The 23355-nt window shown below is 38.8% G+C and overlaps 3 protein-coding genes across 6 annotated transcripts in view; 1 reads left to right on the plus strand and 2 right to left on the minus strand.

Annotated features, from left to right (window-relative positions):
* Positions 1-10136: 10136 nt before the first annotated feature.
* Cmc4 (C-X9-C motif containing 4) lies at positions 10137-21894 on the minus strand. The gene is made up of 3 exons (XM_038317116.1): positions 21760-21894; positions 15016-15083; positions 10137-10497 (listed from the first exon to the last, which is right to left on the minus strand). The coding sequence occupies exons 2-3, from the start codon at positions 15071-15073 to the stop codon at positions 10352-10354; spliced, it is 204 nt and encodes a 67-aa protein (XP_038173044.1). The 5' UTR covers positions 15074-15083; positions 21760-21894; the 3' UTR covers positions 10137-10351.
* Mtcp1 (mature T cell proliferation 1) lies at positions 15713-21897 on the minus strand. Of its 2 annotated transcripts, none has more exons than XM_038317115.1 (5): positions 21760-21897; positions 17080-17231; positions 16800-16970; positions 16667-16718; positions 15713-16581 (listed from the first exon to the last, which is right to left on the minus strand). In XM_038317115.1, the coding sequence occupies exons 2-4, from the start codon at positions 17182-17184 to the stop codon at positions 16671-16673; spliced, it is 324 nt and encodes a 107-aa protein (XP_038173043.1). In that variant the 5' UTR covers positions 17185-17231; positions 21760-21897; the 3' UTR covers positions 15713-16581; positions 16667-16670. The 2 variants fall into 2 exon arrangements, with proteins under 2 accessions (XP_038173043.1, XP_038173042.1); XM_038317114.1 differs by having other exon boundaries at positions 17080-18579; positions 21760-21872.
* A 472-nt stretch (positions 21898-22369) lies between these two features.
* Brcc3 (BRCA1/BRCA2-containing complex subunit 3) overlaps positions 22370-23355 on the plus strand; it is a 34921-nt gene continuing 33935 nt past the window's right edge. Inside the window, exons 1-2 of one of the 3 annotated variants that reach the window (XM_038317111.2) lie at positions 22371-22593; positions 23191-23207. In XM_038317111.2, the coding sequence (XP_038173039.1) occupies positions 22471-22593; positions 23191-23207 (140 nt within the window). In that variant the 5' untranslated portion in view covers positions 22371-22470. Of the gene's footprint in view, positions 22594-23190; positions 23208-23355 lie in introns of all 3 variants that reach the window. The other 2 variants (XM_038317112.2, XM_038317113.2) reach the window with 2 other exon arrangements.

Here is a 23355-nt window from a genome sequence, read left to right on the forward strand (position 1 = left end):
TATCAGCTGTAAGAGTTCTTTGGTGGAGTTTTTCGGGTCGCTTATGTAGACTATCATATCATCTGCAAATAACGAAAGTTTAACTTCTTCCTTTCCCATTCAAATCCCCTTGATTCCCTTATGTTGTCTTATTGCTATTGCTAGGACTTCAAGAACTATATTGAAGAGATAAGGAGAGAGTGGACAGCCTTGTCATGTTCCTGAATTTAGTGGGATGGCTTTGAGTTTCTCTCCGTTTAGTTTGATGTTAGCTGTTGGCTTGCTGTAAATAGCCTTCATTATATTTAGGAATGACCCTTGTATACCTATTCTCTCCAAGACCTTTATCATAAAGGGGTGTTGAATTTTGTCAAATGCTTTGTCAGCATCTAATGAGATGATCATATGGTTTTTTTCCTTCAGTTTATTTACATAATGGATTACATTGATAGATTTTCGTATGTTGAACCAGCCCTGCATCTCTGGGATGAAGCCTACTTGATCATAGTGGATAATTTTTCTAATGTGTTCTTGGATTCAGTTTGCCAGTATTTTATTGAGAATTTTTGCATCGATGTTCATGAGTGAGATTGGCCTGTAATTCTCTTTCTTGGTTGGGTATTTGTGTGGTTTAGGTATCAGGGTAACTGTAGTTTCATAAAAGGAATTTGGCAATGACTCTTCTGTTTCTATATTATGAAATACCTTAAGGAGTATAGGTATTAGGTCTTCTTGAAAGTTCTGGTAGAATTCTACATTGAAACCATCTGGTCCTGGGCTCTTTTTGGTAGGGAGGTTTTTGATCACAGTTTCTAATTCTTTGTGACTAAGAGGACTATTTAGAATGTTCACCTGGTCCTGGTTTAACTTTGGTATATGGTACTTATCTCAAAAATTGTCCATTTCTTTTACATTTTCCAATTTTGTGGCATACAGGCTTTTGTAGTAAGATCTGATGATTCTCTGAATTTCCTCTGTGTCTGTGGTTATGTCCCCCTTTTCATTTCTAATCTTATTAATTTGTGTGTTCTCTCTCTGCCGTTTGATTAGTTTGGATAGGGGTTTGTCAATCTTGTTGATTTTCTCCAAGAACCAGCTTCTTGTTTCATTGATTCTTTGGATTGTTTTCTGTGTTTCCATTTTGTTGATTTCTGCCCTCAGTTTGATTATTTCCAGTCTTCTACTCCTCCTAAGTGAGTCTGCTTCTTTTTTTTTTCAAGAGCATTCATGTGTGCTATTAAGTCTCCAATGAGTGCTTTCTCTGTTTTCTTTAAATGGGCACTTAGTGCTATGAACTTCCCTCTTAGCACTGCCTTCATTGTGTCCCATAGGTTTGAGTATGTTGTGTCTTTGTTTTCATTAAATTCAAGAAAGACTTTAATTTCTTTATTTCTTCCTTGACCCAGGTGTGGTTCAGTAGTTGACTGTTCAGTTTCCGTGAGTTTGTAGGCTTTCTGGGGGTAGCATTGTTACATTCTAAATTAATCCATGGTGATCTGACAGGACACAGGTGGTTACTAATATATTTTTGTAACTATGGAAGTTTGCTTTGTTACCGAGTATGTGGTCAATTTTCGAAAAGGTTCCATGAGCCGCAGAGAAGAAGGTATATTCTTTCCTATTTAGGTGGTGTGTTCTATAGATGTCTGCTAAGTCCATTTGATTCATTACCTCCATTAAGTCTTTCAGTTCTCTGTTAGGTTTCTGTCTGATTGTCCTGTCCATTGGTCAGAGAGGAGTGTTGAAGTCTCCTACTATTAGTGTGTGTGGTTTAATGGCTGCCTTGAGTTCTAGCAGTGTTTCTTTTACATAAGTGGCTGCTTTTATATTAGGGGCATAGATATTCAGGATTGAGACTTCATTCTGAAGGATTTTTCCTGTTATCAGTATAAAGTGTCTCTTTCCATCTCTTCTGATTGATTTTAGTTTGAAGTCAACTTTGTTAGAAATTAGTATGGCCACACCGGCTTGATTCTTAGGTCCATTTGCTTGATAAACCTTTTACCAATCCTTTACTCTGAGTAGGTGTCTGTCTTTGTGGTTGAGGTGTGTTTCTTGTAAACAGCAGAATGTTGGATCCTGTTTTCGTATCCAGTCTCTTAGCCTGTGCCTTTTTATAGATGAATTGAGTCCATTGATATTAAGTGATATTAATGACCAGTGGTTGTTAACTCCGTACATTTTTTTTGTAGTAGAGTTTGTGTGTTTCCTTTCTTCTAGTTGTGCTGGTGAAGGGTCGCTAGATGTCTGAGTTATTGTGGGCCTTGTTGGACTCCTTGGTTTGTGATTTTCCTTCTATTACTTTCTGCAAGGCTGGATTTGTGGCTACGTATTGTTTAAATCTGTTTTTGTCCTGGAATATCATGTTTTCTCCATCAATGGTGAATGCAAGCTTTGCTGGGTATAGTAGTCTGGGCATGCATCCATGTTCCCTTAGTGTCTGTAGCACATCTCTCCAAGACCTTCTGACTTTCATGGTTTCCAGTGAGAAGTCAGGTGTAATTCCGAAAGGTTTCCCTTTATATGTTACTTGACCTTTTTCCTTTGCAGCTCTTAATATCTGTTCTTTATTCTGTATGTTTTGTGTTTTGATTATTATATGGCGCGGGGATGCTTTCTTTTGATCCAGTCTATTTGGTGTTCTGTAGGCTTCTTGTACCTTCATAGGAATATCCTTCTTTAGGTTGGGGAAATTTTCTTCTATAATTTGTTGAATATATTTTCTGGGCCTTTGAGTTGCAATTCTTCTCCTTCTTCTACCCCAATTATTCTTAGGTTTGGTCTTTTCATGGTGTCCCAGATTTCCTGGATGTTTTGTGTTAAGAATTTGTTGGATTTGATTTGTTCTTTAATCTGTGAGTTTATTTCCTCTATAGTATCTTCAGAGTCCGAGATTCTTTCTTCCGTCTTTTGTATTCTGTTGGTAATACTTGTCTCTGTAGTTTCTGTTCGTTTACTCAGAATTTCCATTTCCAGTCTTCCCTCGGAATATGTTTTCTTCATTACCTCCATTTCATTTTTCAGGTCTTGTACTGTTTCCCTCACCTGCTTGATTGCTTTTTCTTGTTTTTCTTGGGTATCTTTGAGAGATTTATTTATTTCGTCTACCTTTTTGTTTGTCATCTCCTTTTCTTTATGGCAGTTTTTTACCTCCTGTTTAAGGTCCTCTATTATTTTCATAAAGTACTGTTTAAGGTCGATTTCTTCTATTTCCTCTGGAGTAGGGTGTACAATTCTTGTTGTTTCGGGAAACCTGGATTCTGGTGATGTCATGTTGCCTTTCAGGTTGTTGGGGTAGTTCTTGCATTGGTGCCTGCCCATCTCTTTCTTCAAATGGAGCTAGGATAGACTTAGTGTCTTGGTCCAATCTTTGCTGTGACTGAATCTGGTTGGCTCTCCTCAGAGCCGGAGCAGGAGCTATTCCTTGCAGCTCAGTCTTAAGGAGCCAGCACTCCCTTGCTGGAATCCTCAGACCTGCCTAGAGGGCAGCCTATCTCACCTCTGTGTGGGTGGCCTTGGTACAGGAGCAGGACACTTGAATACACTAGGGAAGGCTTGGGAGAGGCAGGGATGTGTGTACCAAAGACACCCCTGCACCAGGCGCTAGGGGAGGGGGGATGTGTTCTCTTCTAGGACAGGTCGCCCCAGGATAGCACACACTCACCCGTCCAGATGGAACTCCACAGCACTGAATCAGGGATTCCTGATAGCCTAGGGTCACTGTAGGGACCAAAGGGCAAAGGTGGGGGCAGGGTGGGATGGAGTATCCCACAGCGAACCTTGCAGCACAATCCTCCACTGGGTCTTCAGTTTCAGGCTAATGGCTCCTTGCTGGGCAGGTATCTCAGACAAAGGCCCAGCTTGCCAGCGGCAAGCTGAGTGAGATAAAGGAACTCCCCCCTCACCACTGACTCCCAGCCTGGGTACAGGCCAGGCAGGGCGGTTTTGTGGCCCCTAAGGAGTGGAGCAGTGCTTTAGGGACGCTGGGATGGGATAGGAAGAGAAGAACAGAAGGCTCAGGGAGAAACCCCTGCAGAATGACCAGAAAGATTCGGGGGTCAAGGAATGTCTGCAGAGACACACTCACCCTCCCTCTTACTCACATCTTGATTAACCAATATTTAGTAATTTATATAGCACCACGAGGGGTGGCTTACCAGAAGAGATCTTAACCTGTGTCCACCTCGGAGAGGAGAGGCATGGAGACTGCATATGGTGACTGCCTGAAGCGTCTCCCCTCTCTTTCCCACAATTCTGTTCTGTCTATTCCGCCTACCTAATTTTCTGTCTCTTAAAGGGCCAAGGCAGTTTCTTTATTAATAAATGAAATTAACACATAGACACTCCTCCATCATTTCCCCTTTTTCTGTTTAAGCAAAAAGTAAGGCTTTAACTTTAACATAGTAAAATTACATATAACAAAACAGTTATCAAGCAAGAATTACAGTTGCAATATTTAAATCTATCTTATCTTTTATCATAACTAAGGAAAACTATAACTATCTATTTATTCTTCAACTCCATCAAAGACTCCAGAAGGATATAATACTACCTAAGTAAACAAGAAATAAGTAACTTTTAAACTCTAGAAATGACAGAGACAACTCGCTGCCTGGACAGTCACCTAAAGTTCATCTGTACCGTTGGGGCATCCATCTTCGGCCTTCAGGCCCATAGTATCCAGCAGACATTTCCATGAAGCAGAAAAGTTCCGAAGACAGTTCAGTCACTTTCGGCTGTGTCCTGCAGAACGTCTCGCAGACTCTTTCACGAATCAGGAACCCCAAAAGACCATCTCACCTTTAGGCAAGTTCAGCAGTCCTCTTTCTGTGGGTTCTTTGTGTCCAGTTTATGCAACAGTCCAGGCAAGAGCAGTTTCTTACCCAAATGGCTATCAAACTCCATAAGGAGCCTCTTCGATGCCCATCTTCCTCTTGAAGTAGATTGGTGCTGCCAGGAGCAGATGTGTCTCATTGTCATGAAAACCCGAAGTTATTAAAACACTTAAATGCCATATTCTGCAGTCTTTGAAAGATATGAAGAATGTTTATCTGAAATATATCTATGCACATCTAGAAAATCTAACTAACATGACTACAAGCTTGACTATTATCGATGATTATCCATTAACAACCTATATTTCCTAATTATACATTACATTTTAAAATGAACTACACAATCACAATAGCTTAATCAAGATCAGAAATACATATACATATAACAAAATTGACCTTAAAATCCATACCAATGCAAATTATTCATATATATATATATATATATATATATATATATATCATATCCCCCTTTAAATGTAAAAGAACATTTATGAACAATATTTGGGAATATGGGCACAGTTATTTCTCTCCAAACTGCTTCCTGCTGAATGGGGGCGCTGTTATTGAGATCTTTCATGGTGTAACCTGTGTGCTAGGTTCATCTTAGTCGGCAGTTGAGTGAAGTAATTTTTTGAAGATGTTCATAGCAACCTTTCAGGAGGGCGTGGTCTATCATACCATATTTGGATAGAAGCAATCCACAGGGTGTCATCCTCTGTGAAAACAAAAGAAGACCCTCTTTTCCAAAGCATCATATTCTTAGATCCAAATTCTGAAGTCATACCATTATAATATCCATTCTGGTTTAGCTTGGAAGCCCATATAATGAAATGTCTCTCTGTACTTAGCTCCTTTACAGTCAAAAATTTCAAAGAAAACACAACAAAATACATAATCCAGACTCTGTGAATTTTCCATTTTTACATGGCTTATTTTTACTCTATCACTTTACTTCTTTTAATCTATAACTATCTGTACTCTGTCTCTTTAAAGACTTTACCCTTTTTTAAGGCATTAACTTTATTTTCTATATTTTTTCTTCTCTCTCTCTCAAGCCTATGTACATTTATCCAACATTGTGACTTATTTAAAAGTCTTTTATGTCTGAATCTGTCCTATTGTGAATCTGTAATTTTTTTTACTATCCAGGAACACTTTTGTTTTGCAGTTTTAAATCACTAAGCACTTAAGAATCTAAGCTGTGACATTCCTAGGTCAAAAACATGTACTGTGTGCTTGCCCTGCCCAGTCCAACATGGCAGAGCCGCTTGTGACTCTGAATCGGTTGTACCTCTGAGCTGCAGAGCCAGCGGGCTGCTCTGGATGTTGGCTCCACCTCTCTCCAATTTCAAAATGGAGGATGTACCATTTTCTACTAGCTCTGGGGCCGCCAGGTAGGAGCCGCACTCAGCACTTTAACTCTGAGACTGAGCATGCGGCACAAAAACTCTTTTCATCCAAGTTACAGCCAAATCTGACGCGCAGAGCACCACCTCGCAGTCTGAAAACATCTCTCTGTATGGCAGCAGAAATCCGCCATGCTCTCCCGCTCACCTAAGCCTGATTCTGCCATCTGCCCAGGTGCAGGCAGGGAGCAGTGAGCCATTGGCATGGTCTCAGAGTATTTTCTTTCCGATCCTGAGGGGCACACAAACATCCAGTCCATAAAAGCCATTGAAATGCTTTAAAGCCAGAGTTTGCATGGCGGCACAGCTCCAGAAAGCCGTGTTTTAAAATGACTCAGTTTTTTCTCTGTCATTATTGCCGAAACAGGAAATCTCTCTATGGCACGTCCTAGTAAACAGCAAAAGGCTGTGTTAAACTCTCTCTCTCCTTTATTTAAAGCTTTTTTAGGTTTTTAAGTGGATTTAGTTACCACATTGGGCGCCAATCTATAGATGGGAGCCGTGGGGCTGCGTCCCGCCACCGGGTAGCTTTACCCAAAATAATTACACGGAAACTGTATTCTTTTAAATACTGCCTGGCCCATTAATTTCAGCCTCTTACTCACATCTTGATTAACCCATATTTAGTAATTTATATAGCACCACGAGGGGTGGCTTACCAGAAGAGATCTTAACCTGTGTCCACCTCGGAGAAGAGAGGCATGGCGACTGCATATGGTGACTGCCTGAAGCGTCTCCCCTCTCTTTCCCACAATTCTGTTCTGTCTATTCCGCCTACCTAATTTTCTGTCTTTTAGAGGGCCAAGGCAGTTTCTTTATTAATAAATGAAAGTAATACATACACACTCCTCTGTTGAAGGAGCGGAGGGGCCGTGTCCCGCCACCCACCTAGCTTTACCCAAAATAATTACACAGAAACTGTATTCTTTTAAATACTGCTTGGCCCATTAGTTTTAGCCTCTTATTGGTTAATTTTCATATCTTGCTTTAACCCATATTTTGGCCTTTCAGTCATTTCTGCTCCTTACTTACAAGTTAACTCCAATAAAACTCATTGGTTCTCCAAGTTGGAATTTGGTGGTATCTGAACTTTGGTCTGTCATGGGCTCCCTATTTGGGTTGAGTAGATACATGTGTTGCATCTCACCAGAAAAAGTTTTGTCAAACAATGCTAACTAAAAGGCTGGTCCAAGAAGGACTTGCTGAAGATACCAAGATGGATGATCTGGGTGGGGCCTGACCCCTTCAAGAGAAATGGAAACAGAACATTCTGCATGTCTCAAAAGTCATCTGACCCTTATCTCAGAAGAGCAGCTTGACTACAACATCCTGTTTCCTAAAAAAAGGCTTCTCTGTATCCTGTTATCCATATGACCAGAAGTACCCCCATAATTTTTTTTTGTTTACAGCAATTTTTTTCACACAATGCTTTCTCACCCAATTAAGACCACCTATAAAACTCCAAACTCCCCTTTTTGTGGGGTTGCTCTCCCTTCACTTGGAGACAACTTGGCAGTTCATGCCTTGAATAAAAACCATTCAGCCTCAGTGTAGCTCTCTGGTTCAGTTCTCATTAAGCTTCCCACTGACTTGCAATGAAATGGTTTTCCCATTCCTTCATGATAATTAGGGATCACTGAACATTAGAAGACTCTGTGTAGGGTAACTGTAGGGCAAAAGGTCTGAGCTCACTTCTGGGTTTTGAAAACCCACCAATGCCTCAGCTCCAAAAACTCACCAATACCTGAACTCAAAATCCCACCAATCTCTGAGCTTGTGCCAAGATCAGGACTTGAAGTCCTACCAATCCCCACGTTGGAAATCTAAAACTCTGCCCCCAAGAAACCCTATATAATGCCTGCCTCCCATTTAGTTCTTTGCTGCTTTGCTCCTAAACCAAGGGCACCACTCGATTGTGGTGATATTTGATTTGAGATTTAACAAATAAAGTTTGCCTGAAGATCACAGTGCAGAGCTAACTTACTAGTTAGCCATAATAGGCCAAGCAGTTAATCCCAGCACTATGGAGGCAGAGGCAGACTTATCTCTGTGAATTCAAGGCCACCCTGGGCTACACTAGACTGATCTGGTCTTAAAGAGAAAAAGAACCAGGTGGTGGTGGCTCACTCCTTTAATCCCAATTCTTGGGAGTCACAAACCTTTAATCCCAGCACTTGGGAGGTATAGACAGGAAGGAATATGGCTGGGCAGGGAGAGGAATATAAGCGGGGAGGAGAGAGGAGCTCAGTGCGTTCAGTCTGAGGACTTGTAGAGATAGGATACCCAATTTGGTCTCAGGATTTCATAGAGGTAAGAACAAGTGGCTGGCTTCTCTGCTCTTTCAGCTTTTACCCCATAATATTAGACTCTGGGTTTTTATTATTAAGACCAATTAGAAATCAGGTTGCACCCTCTTATATATTTCCCAATAAATCTGTTGTGAGGTTTGTTGTGTGGAGAGATTTTGTGGTGTTCCTTGGCTCGGAAATGCCAGGATGCCTTTTCCTTCAGAGCTGTAACACTTGAACTGGGGAAACATTTCTCTCAAAGCTGCAACACTTGTATTGGGGAAACATTTCCCCTCAGAGCTGTAACACTTACAGTAACTGATCAGTGGAAATTTACCCTGCCCTTTGCTGCTCCTGTGACTCAGTGTTAACACTCAAGCTCTACTTCTAACTGCACTGTACTTTTCTATTAGCTCACTGTGCATGCTTCAAAGGCCCTTCAAATGATCGCCCCTCTACCCAGTCCATTGTTGTCTCTGTTTCTGGTCAGAGGCAGCTGCAATTCTGTGTCTCTCTCCTGTAAATCTCTTGTGTGATATTTGTTGCATGGTATGACTTTGTGGTATTCTTTTGCTCCTGACTGCCAAGATGCCCTTGTGAGGGAAAACCTATGTGCTTCTCCTAACACTGAAGAAATATTAAGTATTTGTGGCTAGGCACTATAATAGGGATGTAAAAGAACAATGTTCCTACTAGCATTTGGAAAGAAATGGAATTATTGGTGTTGAGTTAGGTTAAAAGAAACTTTAAAATAGTGTAGCATGTAATCTATGAAGGGTCTTATAATTCTAATGCTGGAGGGCCTCATGCAACTTAAACTTTATCATTGACACCACTTGTCCTGTTAAATAGCTAGTTATATGTTATCTGGCTTGAAGTTTATTGAGCGTGGCTTCTTCCATAATCAGCAGTTTGTAAAACCAGTAACTGAAAGTGTGGGACTTTGATTACTAATTCAAAGAATCTAATCTGAGCACCGTGGGTAGGGTACATTCTGAACTGTTGGGAAGATCATAAGATTACTATCTAGCCAGGGGTTTTCTGGTAAAGAACAAAGCCATACAATTGTTCTCTCATTCTTGCAAGCTAATCCAAATGTGCCTATCAATCACCAGGAGAGGAAAACACCCTTGGGAAAGCTACCTGTTCTTGAAATTTAGAAAATAGTATACAATCAGGGCTGGAGAGACTGCTCAGGGGTTAAAGCACTGGATGCTCTTTCAGAAGACCCGAGTTCATTTCCCGGCATCCACATGGCAGCTCACAACTGTCTGTAACTCAACACACACGGTATAGAGACACACATGTAAGCAGAATACCTATTAACATACAATAAAAATAAAAGTTAAAAACATAAAAGATGAATAGAATACAATCTACTTCAACAGGTATGTTAGCATAATGATCTCTGGACATTATCCACTTACTCTTTAGAATATTTCAGGTTATTCTGTAATAAACTGTTTTCTACACATTGCTCTGTGTATCTTATGCATATTCAACAGAGATCGAAGATTTGGCAAGCAAGATCAAGATACAGATAACAGTCTGAATTCAGGGATTAAAAGAGAATCCATTAATATCTGTGTCTAATAGTCTCTTAAAATACACTCAGTAACAAACCAATATTTTCATGTAAAACAGGTTTATTTTAGCAGTTCCATTTTACATTATACATATTTATTTTCTAACAGGTTATTTTGGTCTATTTTGCATAGATGGCATATTTGATAACTCTTATAATTAATTTTTTCATTTGCTGTTTGCTGCTACCTGGCTTGAAGAAGTAAATAAAACACACTTGAGGGAAACATAAAGCAGAATTTAACTTCTCAGCACAACTTTACTTGGATCCAGACTTCAATGTCAGGTTTTCTTCTTCCTTCTCTAATCCTGAGCAGACAAGAGATCTTCCCTTGGGATATCGAGCACAACACTTACGAAGTTCTTCGATGACCGCCTGACACTTCGATTCCATATAGTTGTTGGCTGAAAAACAGACAACTCTTAGTAATGATATCATAAAACTAAGAAGGTACAAGGTAATTAGGAATTTTCCAACCCTTTTCATTTAGCACCTAGAAGGAAGATATACCCAACTCTATTGAATTCTTTCTGTTTAGCAGTCTGTCAACAGGTCAAGAAGTAAAAGGAGAATTCATTAATAAGTATCTAAAACTCTAATCGGAAGAAAATCAATTTATAAGTGGTTGAAAGCTATTTTAATATATAATTTGTGTTTTATTCAAGTGTCTTTGGCAGTAGTTTTTGATATGATTAGTGGCCTCCAGTCCCATTTTGTAAATTGATGAATTAGAAAAATGCATACAACCCACATTTTCATAATTTCATAGCAAACTGCGGCTTGAATGTAAAGTTTAATGCCTCCTCTCTTCTGAAATAAAACTGGAAGATAATGGTTTTTTTAGGTTTTGAAAGGGTTATAAAACATAAAGGTAAGGTGACCATGGTTATGTGCTTTACTATGGGTTCTAAGGCTCAGAGTGCCAAGACCAACACCTGTGGATTGCTTAGTACCTGCATCCCTCCACTCCCAGCTCAGAACTCAGTAATGGGTTGGCCTCCATGCTCATTCTCTGAGGCACTGGGAATGCAGTGTGTGGCTAGGACATTTGCCAGTCTCCAAGCTATACAGACTGAGGGCCTCAAGTGAGTCCTCACTTAGCTACATATAAACATGAGCTAATGGTGGTTCAAGCTGGTTGTATATACCAAAAGCTCATGGAATGGGGAACATACCCTTAAGCCATCCAGCCTGATCTATCTTGGAGAAAGTTCCATAATTTGATGAAGATAATATGTATTCTGTAGCTGTTGGATAGTATATTCTGTAAAAGTCTATTAAGTCTATTTGATCTATAGTGCATTTTAACTCATAGTTTATAAATGCCCATATTAAAAAATAAGATCTTATATAAATACCTAAGAATGTATCTTAAGATTTTAGAAAATAACAAGGGCAAGCCAAACTCAAAATTAATAAATGGAAAGAAAATAAAAATCAAGTAGAAATTTAATAGAGAACACAAAAAATACAAAGAATCAATAAAATAGTTGACTTTTAAAAAAGATAAACAAAATTGACAAACAAGCTAAACGAATCCAAAGAAAGAAGACTCAGACGCAAATTAATAAATTTGAGTGGCATGGAGCTATAATCCTAAAATACTCAGGGGACTGAGTAAGGAGGATCTCAAGTTCAAGACCTACCTGGGTTGTGGAGTGAGTTCAAGGCTAGATAGGTTAACTTAAAAATTTAAAAAGTAACAAGAGACTTGAGAGTATAACCCATTGGTAGAATGTTTGAACAAAGCCCCAGGTTCAATTTCCAGTACAACAACAGCAGCAGCAGCAGCAACAATAATAAACAGCAATAATAATAATAATAATAATAATAATAATAATAGAAGACAAAAGAAACACTAGAAACAACTGAAATAATAATTTGAAAAATAATATGTCAATAATTTGGAAAGTCTAAGAAAATGGACAAATATGGCCTATCAAAATTGAACTCCCAATATGAAAAATCTAAATAAATCAATAGAAAGCAATGGGCGGGGCTGAAAGTATAATAAAAAAATCTTCCATCAAAGAAAAGCAATAATCCTGGCATGTTTGTGGTAGTGGAAATTGAATTTAGGGCTTTGCACATGCTATACAGATGCTCTACAACCATTATTTTAAAAACAAAAACAAAAGCAAAAAACTAACACCAATGGTCCTTAGACTACACCATTAAGTAGAAAGAGGAAAGAATGGAGCTGGAGAGATATAGTTCACCAGTTAAGAGTATTGGCTGCTATTCTAGAGAACCTAGGTTTGATGCACAGCACCCATACGATGGCTTTCAACTGTCTGTAGCTTCAGTTCTAGGAAATCCAAAGCCCTCTTTTGGCTTTTATGGGCACCAGACACACATGCAATGCACAGACATATGTACAGCCAAAATACCATATACAAGAAAAGTAAAATAAAGGGAAAAAAATCTTCCAAATTTATTCTATGAAACCAATATCCTTTATTGAACATACATGTAGAAAGCCTGTTAACTACTTCAAAACTTAATTCAGTGACATCAATGAAAAGAGTTGGCTTCATTTCAAGGATGCAAATATGATTCAACATACAGAAATCAATAAATACAATATATATAGTAAAAACAATCACACCAACACCTTAGTAGATATGGAGAAAAGGCACTCAATAAAATTCAACATCCTCCCATATAAAATAAGCCTGAAGAAACTAGGTAAAATAGGGCTATATCTTCACAGAATAAATGCTAAAAAAATTTAAATATTAAATAAATGCTAAATATAACCTATAGCCAATATCATACTGAATAGGAGGAAACTGAAAGCAGCTAGAAAAGAGTTTCCATTCTCTTTTACTTTACTTAATATAGTACTTGAAATGTTAAGCAGAAAAATCAGGCAAGAGAAAAAAAGAAAATAAATACAAATAGGAAAGCAGAATGTCAAATTATTTTTGCTTATAAATATGATTCTATACTTAGAGAAGTTTAGGCTCCATCAAAAGCTTTAGAATTTAAAAAGTGAGCACAGTATCAGAATACAAAGTAAACATATAGAAACCAATAGCTTTTCTTTTTTTAATATTTATTTATTATGTATACAATATTCTGTTTGTGTGTATGCCTGCAGGCCAAAAGAGGGCACCAGACCCCATTACAGATGGTTGTGAGCCACCATGTGGTTGCTGGGGATTGAACTCAGGACCTTTGGAAGAGCAGCCAGTGCTCTTAACCTCTGAGCCATCTCTCCAGCCCACCAATAGCTTTTCTATATACTAATAAGCTCACTAAAGAAATAAATCAGGACAACGATAACCTCAAAGAGTAAAATGTCTGTGAATATTCTTAACTAAGGTGAAAAAAAGACCTTTCAATGAAAATTATGAAACACTGAAGAAGAAACTGAAGACATAAGGAAATAGAAAGACCTTCCATGCTCATGGATGTGTAGAATACTGATAAAATAGCAATACCACTGATGGTGATCTACAGATTCAATGTAATCCCCAACAAAATGTCAATAATGTTCTTCAGAAAACTAGAAAAAATATTAAACTCATATGGAAGAGCAAAAGACCTTGAGTAGCCAAAGCAGTCTTGAGCAAAATTAATGGAATACAACAGAGGGCCCAGAAAGTAAACCACACAACCACAGCCACCCGAGTTTTGAAACAGATGCTCTAAGCTTATTGGAGTAGGTATGGCTGGGGATCAAACTGAGGATCACATGAATACTTGGCAATTAGTCTTCCATTGAGCTAATTCCTAGTCCCCGAAATCTAGTATTAAAACCTGTCTATATGATATGTATATATGTATTTTTGAGTTTTTGAGATAGGCTGTCACTTTTTAGCTCAGGCTAGTCTTGAACTTGTCATTCTCCTGCTTCTGCTTCCAAGGTATTGAGATTATAAGTATGCACTATCATCCTTGGGTCTTTCTGTTTGTGTATATAAACAGTGTTCATGATAGAAACAAGGGCCTAGTGCATTCTGGGCATGTACTCTATCCCTGAGCCATATCCTCAACCCCAAACCAGTCTCTTTTTTCCCATTTTTTTAATTAAATTATATAATTTTACAATTTTTCACCTCCTCCCCTCCTCCCATTTCCCCTCCCCTCCCTTCACCCCACTCCCGCTCCCTCTCCAGTCCAAGGAGCAGTCAGGGTTCCCTGCCCTGTGGGAAGTCCAAGGTCCTCCCCCATCCATCCAGGTCTAGGAAGGTGAACATCCAAACAGACCAGGTTCCCACAAAGCCAGAACATACAGTAGAATCAAAACCCAGTGCCATTGTCCTTGGCTTCTCAGTTAGCCCTCCTTGACAGCCATGTTCAGAGTCCGGCCAAACCAGTCTTTTTATAGAAGGACTTTGCTTAGCTCAGGTTGTGCATTAAAATCACTTGGTTAGCTTTGTAAAATGATTCCTGCTTAGACGCTGCCTCTAGGAAGCTTGCTTTATATGTGCTAAACAAGTTTTAAAGTTTTCCAGGTACATTGGGGAGGGAGAGGTAGGTGAATCTCTGAGTTTGCAGCCAGTCTGGTCTACAAAATTTCAGGGCAGCCAGGGGTGTTATACAGAAAAACCCTGCCTCAAAAAACAAAACAAAACAAGAACAAAAAAGTTAGGTAATTCTAATGTACAATGGGACTCAAGAACCCATAGCTTAAATGACATCACTTTTTTGTGTGTGTGGTGCTGAGGATAGAACTCTTGAGGCTTTGCACATGTTAGGTAAATGCTCTACCACTGAAGACAGTCTCCCATTCCCTACAAAGCATCACTTTTAATATTCTAAAGATTTCATAATACGATGAAGAAAATATTCATGATTAATTATAGAAATGTTACATTTAAAGCTAATGAAAGTTGCTGATAACATAATTAATTTCTTATAGTTAGTTGACAGGTAAAGTTAAAAAAAAATATTTTAAAAAATCTATATCCTACCTTGTAAACATTTCTGTATTTCACAGGCTCGTTTCTGGCATGGATCCTTTTGTGGCATATCCAGAAAACTAAAACAAAAAATATTATTACAATTTTGCTTTTTTAATAATAAAGATTTTGATGTCTATCTACATGGAATTTTCTTCTAGAGCAAATAGTATGACCTTACAATTGTTGGAAAAATGATTGCACTAAAAATAGTCTTTCTTAATTAATAGGATAAATCAACTATATTTTTATATTTCCATCTCATTAAGAACAGAAGATACAGACATGAAAAAAATCAGTCTAGTCATCTCGAATATTGTAAACAAATGTTGGAATGACACCACCGTTTTAAAGGCCTACCCCAATGCCTGGTTTTATGATTCACAAAAGAAACCCTTGGTAAATGATTAAACTTCTTGAATACTTTTTCTTTCACTATTTATGGCAATAAGAATTATACATACCTCAAAGAACTGACGGAAGGACTAAACATGATAAAATATATAAAGTGCACAGAATAGTAACTGAAAAGCAATAAGAATTCAATACACAGTAACTATTATAACCAAGTCATTTTTGATTGTTTTAAGACATGGCCTCATTATGTTTCTTAGGCTGGCATTAAACTCCTGGGGTCAAATGATCCTCCTGCCTCAGTCTTCCAAATAGCTGGGATTACAGGCATGCACCACTGTTCTGGGCCCAAGACTTATTTTAAAAAGCAAAATTTTACTTTAATGTACATAAACTGTCATGACTACTTTAATTCAGGAAATTCTTTACAAGTAAAACAAACACTTTCCCATGAATTAGTAATGTTAGTTGCTATTACCTCTTGAGAAAAGTGCCAATAAAAGGTAACATTATCTTTTGAGCTCAAATGGAAACCAAATAAGTAAAATATTTGTAATCAAAGAATTTAGATTCACAGGGTTTTGATGAGAATCTTGTAAAAGCAATTCAAAGACACAGTTTCAGAAAGAAGAAAGGCATAGGAGCCTTTGAAACTAATTTCATCAGTACAAATAACCTTTTTCTCCCAGAACTCCTCAAGTTTTCAGTATATTCAAATTACGTCAGTACTGGGATGGGAAACACTAGAATAAAACCTTAGGTATTTACAGGATGGAAGAAGGAAAGGCGGGTGAATTTGCTGCAAGGGAAATAAGTGACAAATACATGTTGATGCTGCTAGAAGCTGCTCTCTTCTCTCTAAATCAGTACCAAGTCCTTGTTGATGAGGGCATTTGTTCTGAAGCATGTGCTGATTTTTCTGGGATTCACCAAATCCCAGGTTCAGCTGATGAAGTCCATTAAAGGTTCTATGGCAATTTCCAAAGGAGTCATTTCAAGTTACATTTCCTGACTAAATGCTTTTGTTGGCTTGATTTCTGCCCTGTGTAACCCTCTCTCTGTAGTTTCACTGGCAGTGTTCTTCATGACCCTTCCTAAACATCTGCAGTTTTCAAACTACTCCCTCCCCACCAGGACCCAAAGGTGGGAGCACTGCAGTGGTGAATGATGTGATTGCCATATAATGAATAGAACAGAGAGCATATCTTCTTAGAATTCCAGCACCTGAAAAAAAAATCATTCAAATCACTACAACTGAATAGAGTGAAAAGAAAGAAAGGGAAGAAAGAGAAAACATAGAAATACATACCAGGTTAATCATCAGGCAAAAGTTTAAGCAGTAGTTCCTGTACTCCCCTGACCTGTCAGAAAAGGGAAAGTTTATAAAGCACTCTGTTGTTAGATCTTCAGGACAAAGGAAAATTATTGAGTAAAATGTGTACCATTAAATGATGCTGAATCTGCCACAAGCGAGAGTTGTTATCCATATAGCGCTCCTCTGGGTAGAGCTGCCACATGAGAGGTAGTTGGGAAGTAAGAAGGTGACTTGGCCGAGTTGCATCACCTAAAGGAACCTGAACTTGCTGAACTCGAGCCTTTAGGAAACTTGTCTCCTAATAGGAATGATCAAAAATAAAACCAAAGACATGAGAATACTGAGACTAGATAGAAACCAGGTTACTTGAAAACAAAAACAAATAAATTTTAAAAGAAAGCAGTTACCTCTTCCACCACAGCTACCCATGTGCGTTGATATTCGTCGCGGTAGATACCTTCTTGATGAACCCAGAGATGATCGGGTGGAGCCCCCACATCCTCTCTTGCCATTCTGGGCTTTGGGTTCCAATTCTAGCCCTGCTTTTCTCCACCTAAGCCTGCAGCATCCGCGCACAGGACACAGGTGTGACTTTTGAGGTTGGGATGAACTCACTAGTGAGCAAGGTGACCTGGGACTAGCAACCCAAACAGAACCAAGCCTCATACACATCTATTTGTACAACCTAAACATATCAAATGCCATCTTAAGCTTTCTGAAAAAGGAACTCAAGTGACACACAGGCAATACCTAGGTAATCCTAACTTTCTATGGCAAAGCATTCAAGAATTCTAAGTTTGTTCTGTGGGGAGATGAGAACTACAGGGGGCTGGACACAGTTTCTCATTTACATCTACAAAGCAGTATTCAACGGTAGTGTGTTAACAATAGAAAATGTGCAAAGGTGTACCTAAGGACACATGATTCTGGCAGAAAAGTAGTGAAACAGGCACATGCATCCCATATTCTTCAGATAAAAGCCACTCCCCAACTGCTTACATTTTAAAAAAGATTCTTAATGATGTATATGGCTTTCTAAAATGAGACTAAGTTTGTTATAAGGGGAAAGGAAATATCTGTCATTTTATTTAAAAAGTTATTTATACTAGTGAGGCTTATCAGAAATGGATTTTCATTTTAGGAAAAATATTTAGTGTAGTTTCATGATTTTCTGAAAGCAAATAATAGCCATCCATCTAACTCCCTATTTCACTTAAGCAGGATGTCATAGAAGCCTGTTTTTCAACAGAGGCATAATTGTAAAATTTTTATTCTAAAACTAGAAGGTTAAAAAATATTTCTCTGCTCTTTACGAGATGTAAATAAAGTACTGTTCTCAGAGTTTGGGGTAGCAAGGAAACGCTCCATAACAGTTCTATGCCCAGCTTTTGAGCTCATAACTTCACATGCATTTTCATGAATAGAATCTTGTGGAAACCACTCATAGCATCATGATGCAGATTCACTATATTCCTACTTTTTGCAGAGCACAAATACATCAGTGGGTATCTGTCCCACAATAGAGACTCCCCATTCTTAATAAGTAGCTATTAGTGGGAAAGGAAATGAAGCATAGTTTGGGAGATAGGGCCTTCAAAGTGATATTGTCCAGAGCACATGTGGAATGAGAAGAAGCCAAAAATAAAGGAATGAAGCTAAACCTAGTCCTTCTTTTGTCAAGGACACCATCCTGAATATGATTCCCCCAACACTGTTTTTCTGCTTATCCCCAAAAAGAAAAGTAGGAGTAAAAACTATTGTCTCAAAACAGGTATGTTGGTGCATGCCTGTAATCCTAGCATGCCAGAGGCTGAACAAGGTTCGGGCCATCTTGGGCTATATATATAGTAAGTTTGAGGCCAACTAGTATACATAACTTAGCTCTAGGTTAACTACATAAGGAGACCCTGTCTCAAGAGAAAGAGATAGAGAGAGAGAGAGAGAGAGAGAGAGAGAGAGAGAGAGAGAGAGAGAGAGAGAGGAGAGAATATGGTCACATTTGTGTGACGAATAAATAGGTATGATAGCTATCCATTTATTTCCAGAGTGATTATAACTCTGAACCTGTCACATGTCCCCCTTTTCACCTAGATATACTCTCTCATTTTCAACTTACTTATGATAGCATCCTTTCTCCTTAACCAAACTCTACTTTCTGTATGGCAATATCACATTTTCTGTACACTCAAAAGTTATGAGTTATCTTGAATTTCTTCTTCTCATTCAGTTGCTACACCCTATGGTCAGCGATTCCAGCAAATATCACCATTACCACTGTATTTAAGCCAAAATTTCTTTCAAATACCAGTGTTGTTTCATGTTGCATACCTTTGCTCTTGCTTTCTATCTGCCTAAAATGCATGAGTCTCTACTTATATATGTTGTAAGCCATTTTTTTTCACTGAGAAAATACAAGTGTTCTGCTCTCTTGTAGAGCTTTAGAAATACATACAATACCCCCAGTAAATTTCAATACAAAAATAAAAATGAGCACACACACATATGCACACACACACACACACACACACACATTTTTTAAGCAGGAACCAACTGTTAAAATTTCAAGACCATCTCAATTTCATAAATATAGATAGGTCCTAGCAACAACCAACATGTTGACATTTAAATTTCTTTTGAATAAAAACAAAACTTTATTGGTCATACTGACATTGGAAGGAAATAATTCCAGGGGAAGAGAAGGCAGATAGTATGTGATATTCTGAATTACTATCAGGCACTACAAAATATTCTCAGAAGAAATAGTGTGCTGCTGTGACCTCCAAAGGGTAACAGGCTGGGTATTGACAAGATGAGCCTGGGAATGGAACAACACTCAGCACTTTGGTCTGGATTTGTGTGTCCTATCATTCAGAGCATAAGGGCCCAGAGAAAGGCAACTGCAGTGATCAAAGGACTGATAAGCCACCACGTAATTATGAAAACATCAACACCCTCACTAGATAAAAGCAAAGGCTGAGCAAAAGGCATTTAGATCAAAGTCTATAAAAATCACATGTTGGATGAATGAAACATTTCCATAGATGTGATTCTTTAGAACACTTGATCCCAACATTTTCCTTGGTCAAATAAGTTTGGGAATATTGGAGATCATAAAAGCATATTAGTATAGTAAAAACTCCAACTAAGTTATACTGTACAGAGATTTTATACAGTTTAATATTTCCCAAATTTAATTGACTAGAGAACATTTTTGGCATATTGTATTTGTTCACAAAATACAGGATTCTCCAAACTAAGGAATATCTTAAAACCGCAGGATAAATTTAGTTACAAGGTACAATACAATACATGTAATATAAACCTATGAAATTTTACTTAAAAAAATACTACAAGTTTCAAATACAACTGCAACCCAAAATATGTTTGTATAACTTTACAGCTAAACATCCACTAAAAGAGATGGCCTCCACAGAAGTTGCCTTGATTCCAAAATCCATATTGACCTAGACACATTATTTTTATACATTTTGTAAATTAAGTTCTAAATGAATGACAGAATACAGAGGAGCTTTCTTTGGTTGTAATTTAAACAAAACCATCTTTTTTTTTCCTTTACAGAAAGAATGGTTTTGTATTTTTTTTCTTTACAAAAATATAACTTGCTTTCATTTTGAGGTATTTGAGCTTTTAAATAGCATCAATAGGTTGAATAGGCTAATTACTTGAAACCATTTAAGAGCCTCATCCAATTATAATTTCAGTTGCCAAATAACATAGGCCCAGGTATCAGCTGGGCTGATGAATGAATCCTGCTTGTACCATTTAGAAGTGTTGCAACCCTCAGACAATCTAATCTTTCTCTACCTCAGTTTCCCTGAGGTGTAAAATTATAAACATATTGACTGCAATGGTATTTATTAAACACTTCTCATATGTTTTAACATATGTCTAGGTGTCAGGTGGTGGTGGCACTCACCTTTAATCCCAGCACTCAGAGGCAGAGACAGGAGGACCTCTGAGTTCAAGGCCAGCTTGGTCCACAGAGAGTTCCAGGACAGCCAGGGCTACACAGAGAAACCCTGTCTTGAAAAACGAAAAATAAAACAAACAGAAAACAGAAACAAAAACGTGTAGGTACATTGACCCATTTGATCTTTGTCAAATGTTTGGAGCTATAAAAGTAGCATGAACATCCTGGAATAAGAGACTGACTAAAACAACAAACAAAAGTATTTTCTTCTTGAAGATGGCTAAACAGATAAATTACAAAAAACATTCCTTACACAAATGTAATAAGGTGCGCAGTACTTTCTGCCCCACCAAAGCAGGACATGTTAGCTATGAACAATAACTGAAAATATATTATATATGCCATAAAATTGAAACAAAGAGAAAATGCAGCTAGGTCCAATACACCCCTGCAATTTCTCCAACATTTATCATTATAAAACTTAATCATGGAAAGATATGGCATAAACATAAGGTAAAAAGAGAGGTTGTAGGCATATATATTGCACCATAGTGCCCTGGATTTGGGACAGTATTTGTGGGAAGACTTTGATTGGAACTGACTTGGGAGAGGAGAGCAAAGCATCAACACCTCTTCAAGTAGCAGCTTGAATAAGTTCCCTTTCCAGTACTGCCATATCTGCCTGGCTTCAGAACTACAAAAGGAATTTGAAAAAACAAATTCAAACAAAAACTTATGTGCTATGGAGACTGTGTGTTATATATTTTGTTTTCATTTATAATCAATACTAAATCCCTCATTTAATTGGTAAACTTGTAAAATGGAAGGAAGTTTTGTACCTTTATCACTTAGTTCATTGACATATTTTAAAATAAAATTAGTTTTACATATAAGTTAATCATGTCTGACACCAGTAAAGAGATCAGAGGAAAATTGTAATTTCCTACAACTAGTTTCTTGACGTGATATAATCGAACCTGAATAAAATGCGAAGTCCCTCTCTCAATCCTTCTTTTCCTGTATCAAACAAATACATATCTAAAAGCTTTTGTAAAAAAAAAAAAAAAAAAAAAAAAAAAAAAAAAAAAAAAACAGCAAGCAAAGTGGAGTTGCTTTTTCAGACACAGTAAAACACTTTCTGTAAAAGGTTACTCACATGAATATGTTTCTTGGACTAATTACTCTTCTTCCAGAACAGTTAGGCTAAAACTTCCAGGTCCCCCACCCCGGGACACTCAAGCAGGGATCGCGACGTGAGCCCAGGGCGAACCAAGGGACATCCAGGGCCGAGGTCACTAGAACTGAAGTTAGGTCAGGCCAGCAGCCAGAAGTGATCCAGAGAGATTCAAGGGTTGTGACTTGGAAATAAACAAAATAAAATAAAACCTTAACTGTTTTAGGACCGACTTTCAAAAGAGGTTGTTGTTCCTGGCGAAGTCGCCTCAAAGAGCTGTCCCTGACGAGTGTAGGCCGCGCAGGGCTCTCCTCAGAGGGCGGGCAAAATGGGCGCCAGCACTATGGAGGCGTCTGCCCTCGCGCTCGGAGTTGCTCACAGCCCACGTACGCCCCGGCAGAAAAACACCGCCTCCCTGCCACCCAGCCGCCCAGCAGCCCAAACTACCGCGCAGACCGACTTTGCCCTCCACCCAGTGTCCCACTTTTTCGCCAGCCCAGACCGACCCGGGAGGTCTCCCAGGTACCAGCAGTGGCACCGCCTCCGCGCCCCAGGCTCCGCCCTCGTGAAACCCGCGCTGCTTGGCCAGGCCTGGGGCGGAGCGTCGGGCGCCAGGCTGGGAAGGCTGCGTAGGAGCACCGGGTTGGCCAGGCTGCTGTGAGCCCTAGGCGGATGTGAGTGGAACCGACAAAGATGGCGGTGCAGGTGGTGCAAGCTGTGCAAGCGGTTCATCTTGAGTCTGACGCTTTCCTAGTTTGTCTCAACCATGCTCTGAGCACTGAAAAGGAGGAGGTGATGGGTCTGTGTATAGGGGAGGTGAGTAGGTCGGCCAACCTGGCTGAAATCCTGCTGATCAATACCCAGTAGTCTCTGAAGCGGCTGGGAGGCCACAGGAACGCAAATTAGGTCCTTTGCGTTTTCGAATGCTGTTGCGGGGTCCTTTTTCTCTGACCCGTGCTTATGTTCCTGCAAACCCTCAGCGGTCTGCTTGAGCCCACGGGGGGTGGGGGTTATCACACCAGTGATCAAAGCAGCAAATCGGGCCAGAAAAACATTCTGGTATAATGAAGATTTCGAGGTATTAGGAAACAAGCAGCCCACGATTACAGTACCCTCTCGTTCCACCACCAGTTTTCCTTATGGGAAGCAGAGCTATCATGAAAGCATTTTAAAGTATGGCAAAGTACTCAGGTCAAAGGGTTTCGTGGACTCCAAAGTCTCTGTGTGGTTAAATGTTACAGAGCTGTGAAAGTAGTTAAAGAAATACAGTGTAGTTGTAAAGTGCTGAAGATTGAATTCTCTAGTCCTTCATGCTGTTGTGTGTGAACATATTACCTAATTTTCATGTAAAATTGCATCACTATAACTAAATAACAATGTGCCAGTAATGTTTTCTGCTCTTTCCTACTCCAGTTGAATGATGACATAAGGTAAGACAATATTTGTTTACTTACATCATATTATAATCTCTAAACTGATTCTTGGTGAAGAACTGCAACAACTTTGGTAATCGGTATCTTAACATGAACAGTACAGAACTCCCTCAACAATACAATCTGAGTTCCACCACAATCCTAA

The sequence above is a fragment of the Arvicola amphibius genome, chromosome X (genome assembly GCF_903992535.2).
Source record: "Arvicola amphibius chromosome X, mArvAmp1.2, whole genome shotgun sequence".
Lineage (NCBI taxonomy): Eukaryota > Metazoa > Chordata > Mammalia > Rodentia > Cricetidae > Arvicola > Arvicola amphibius.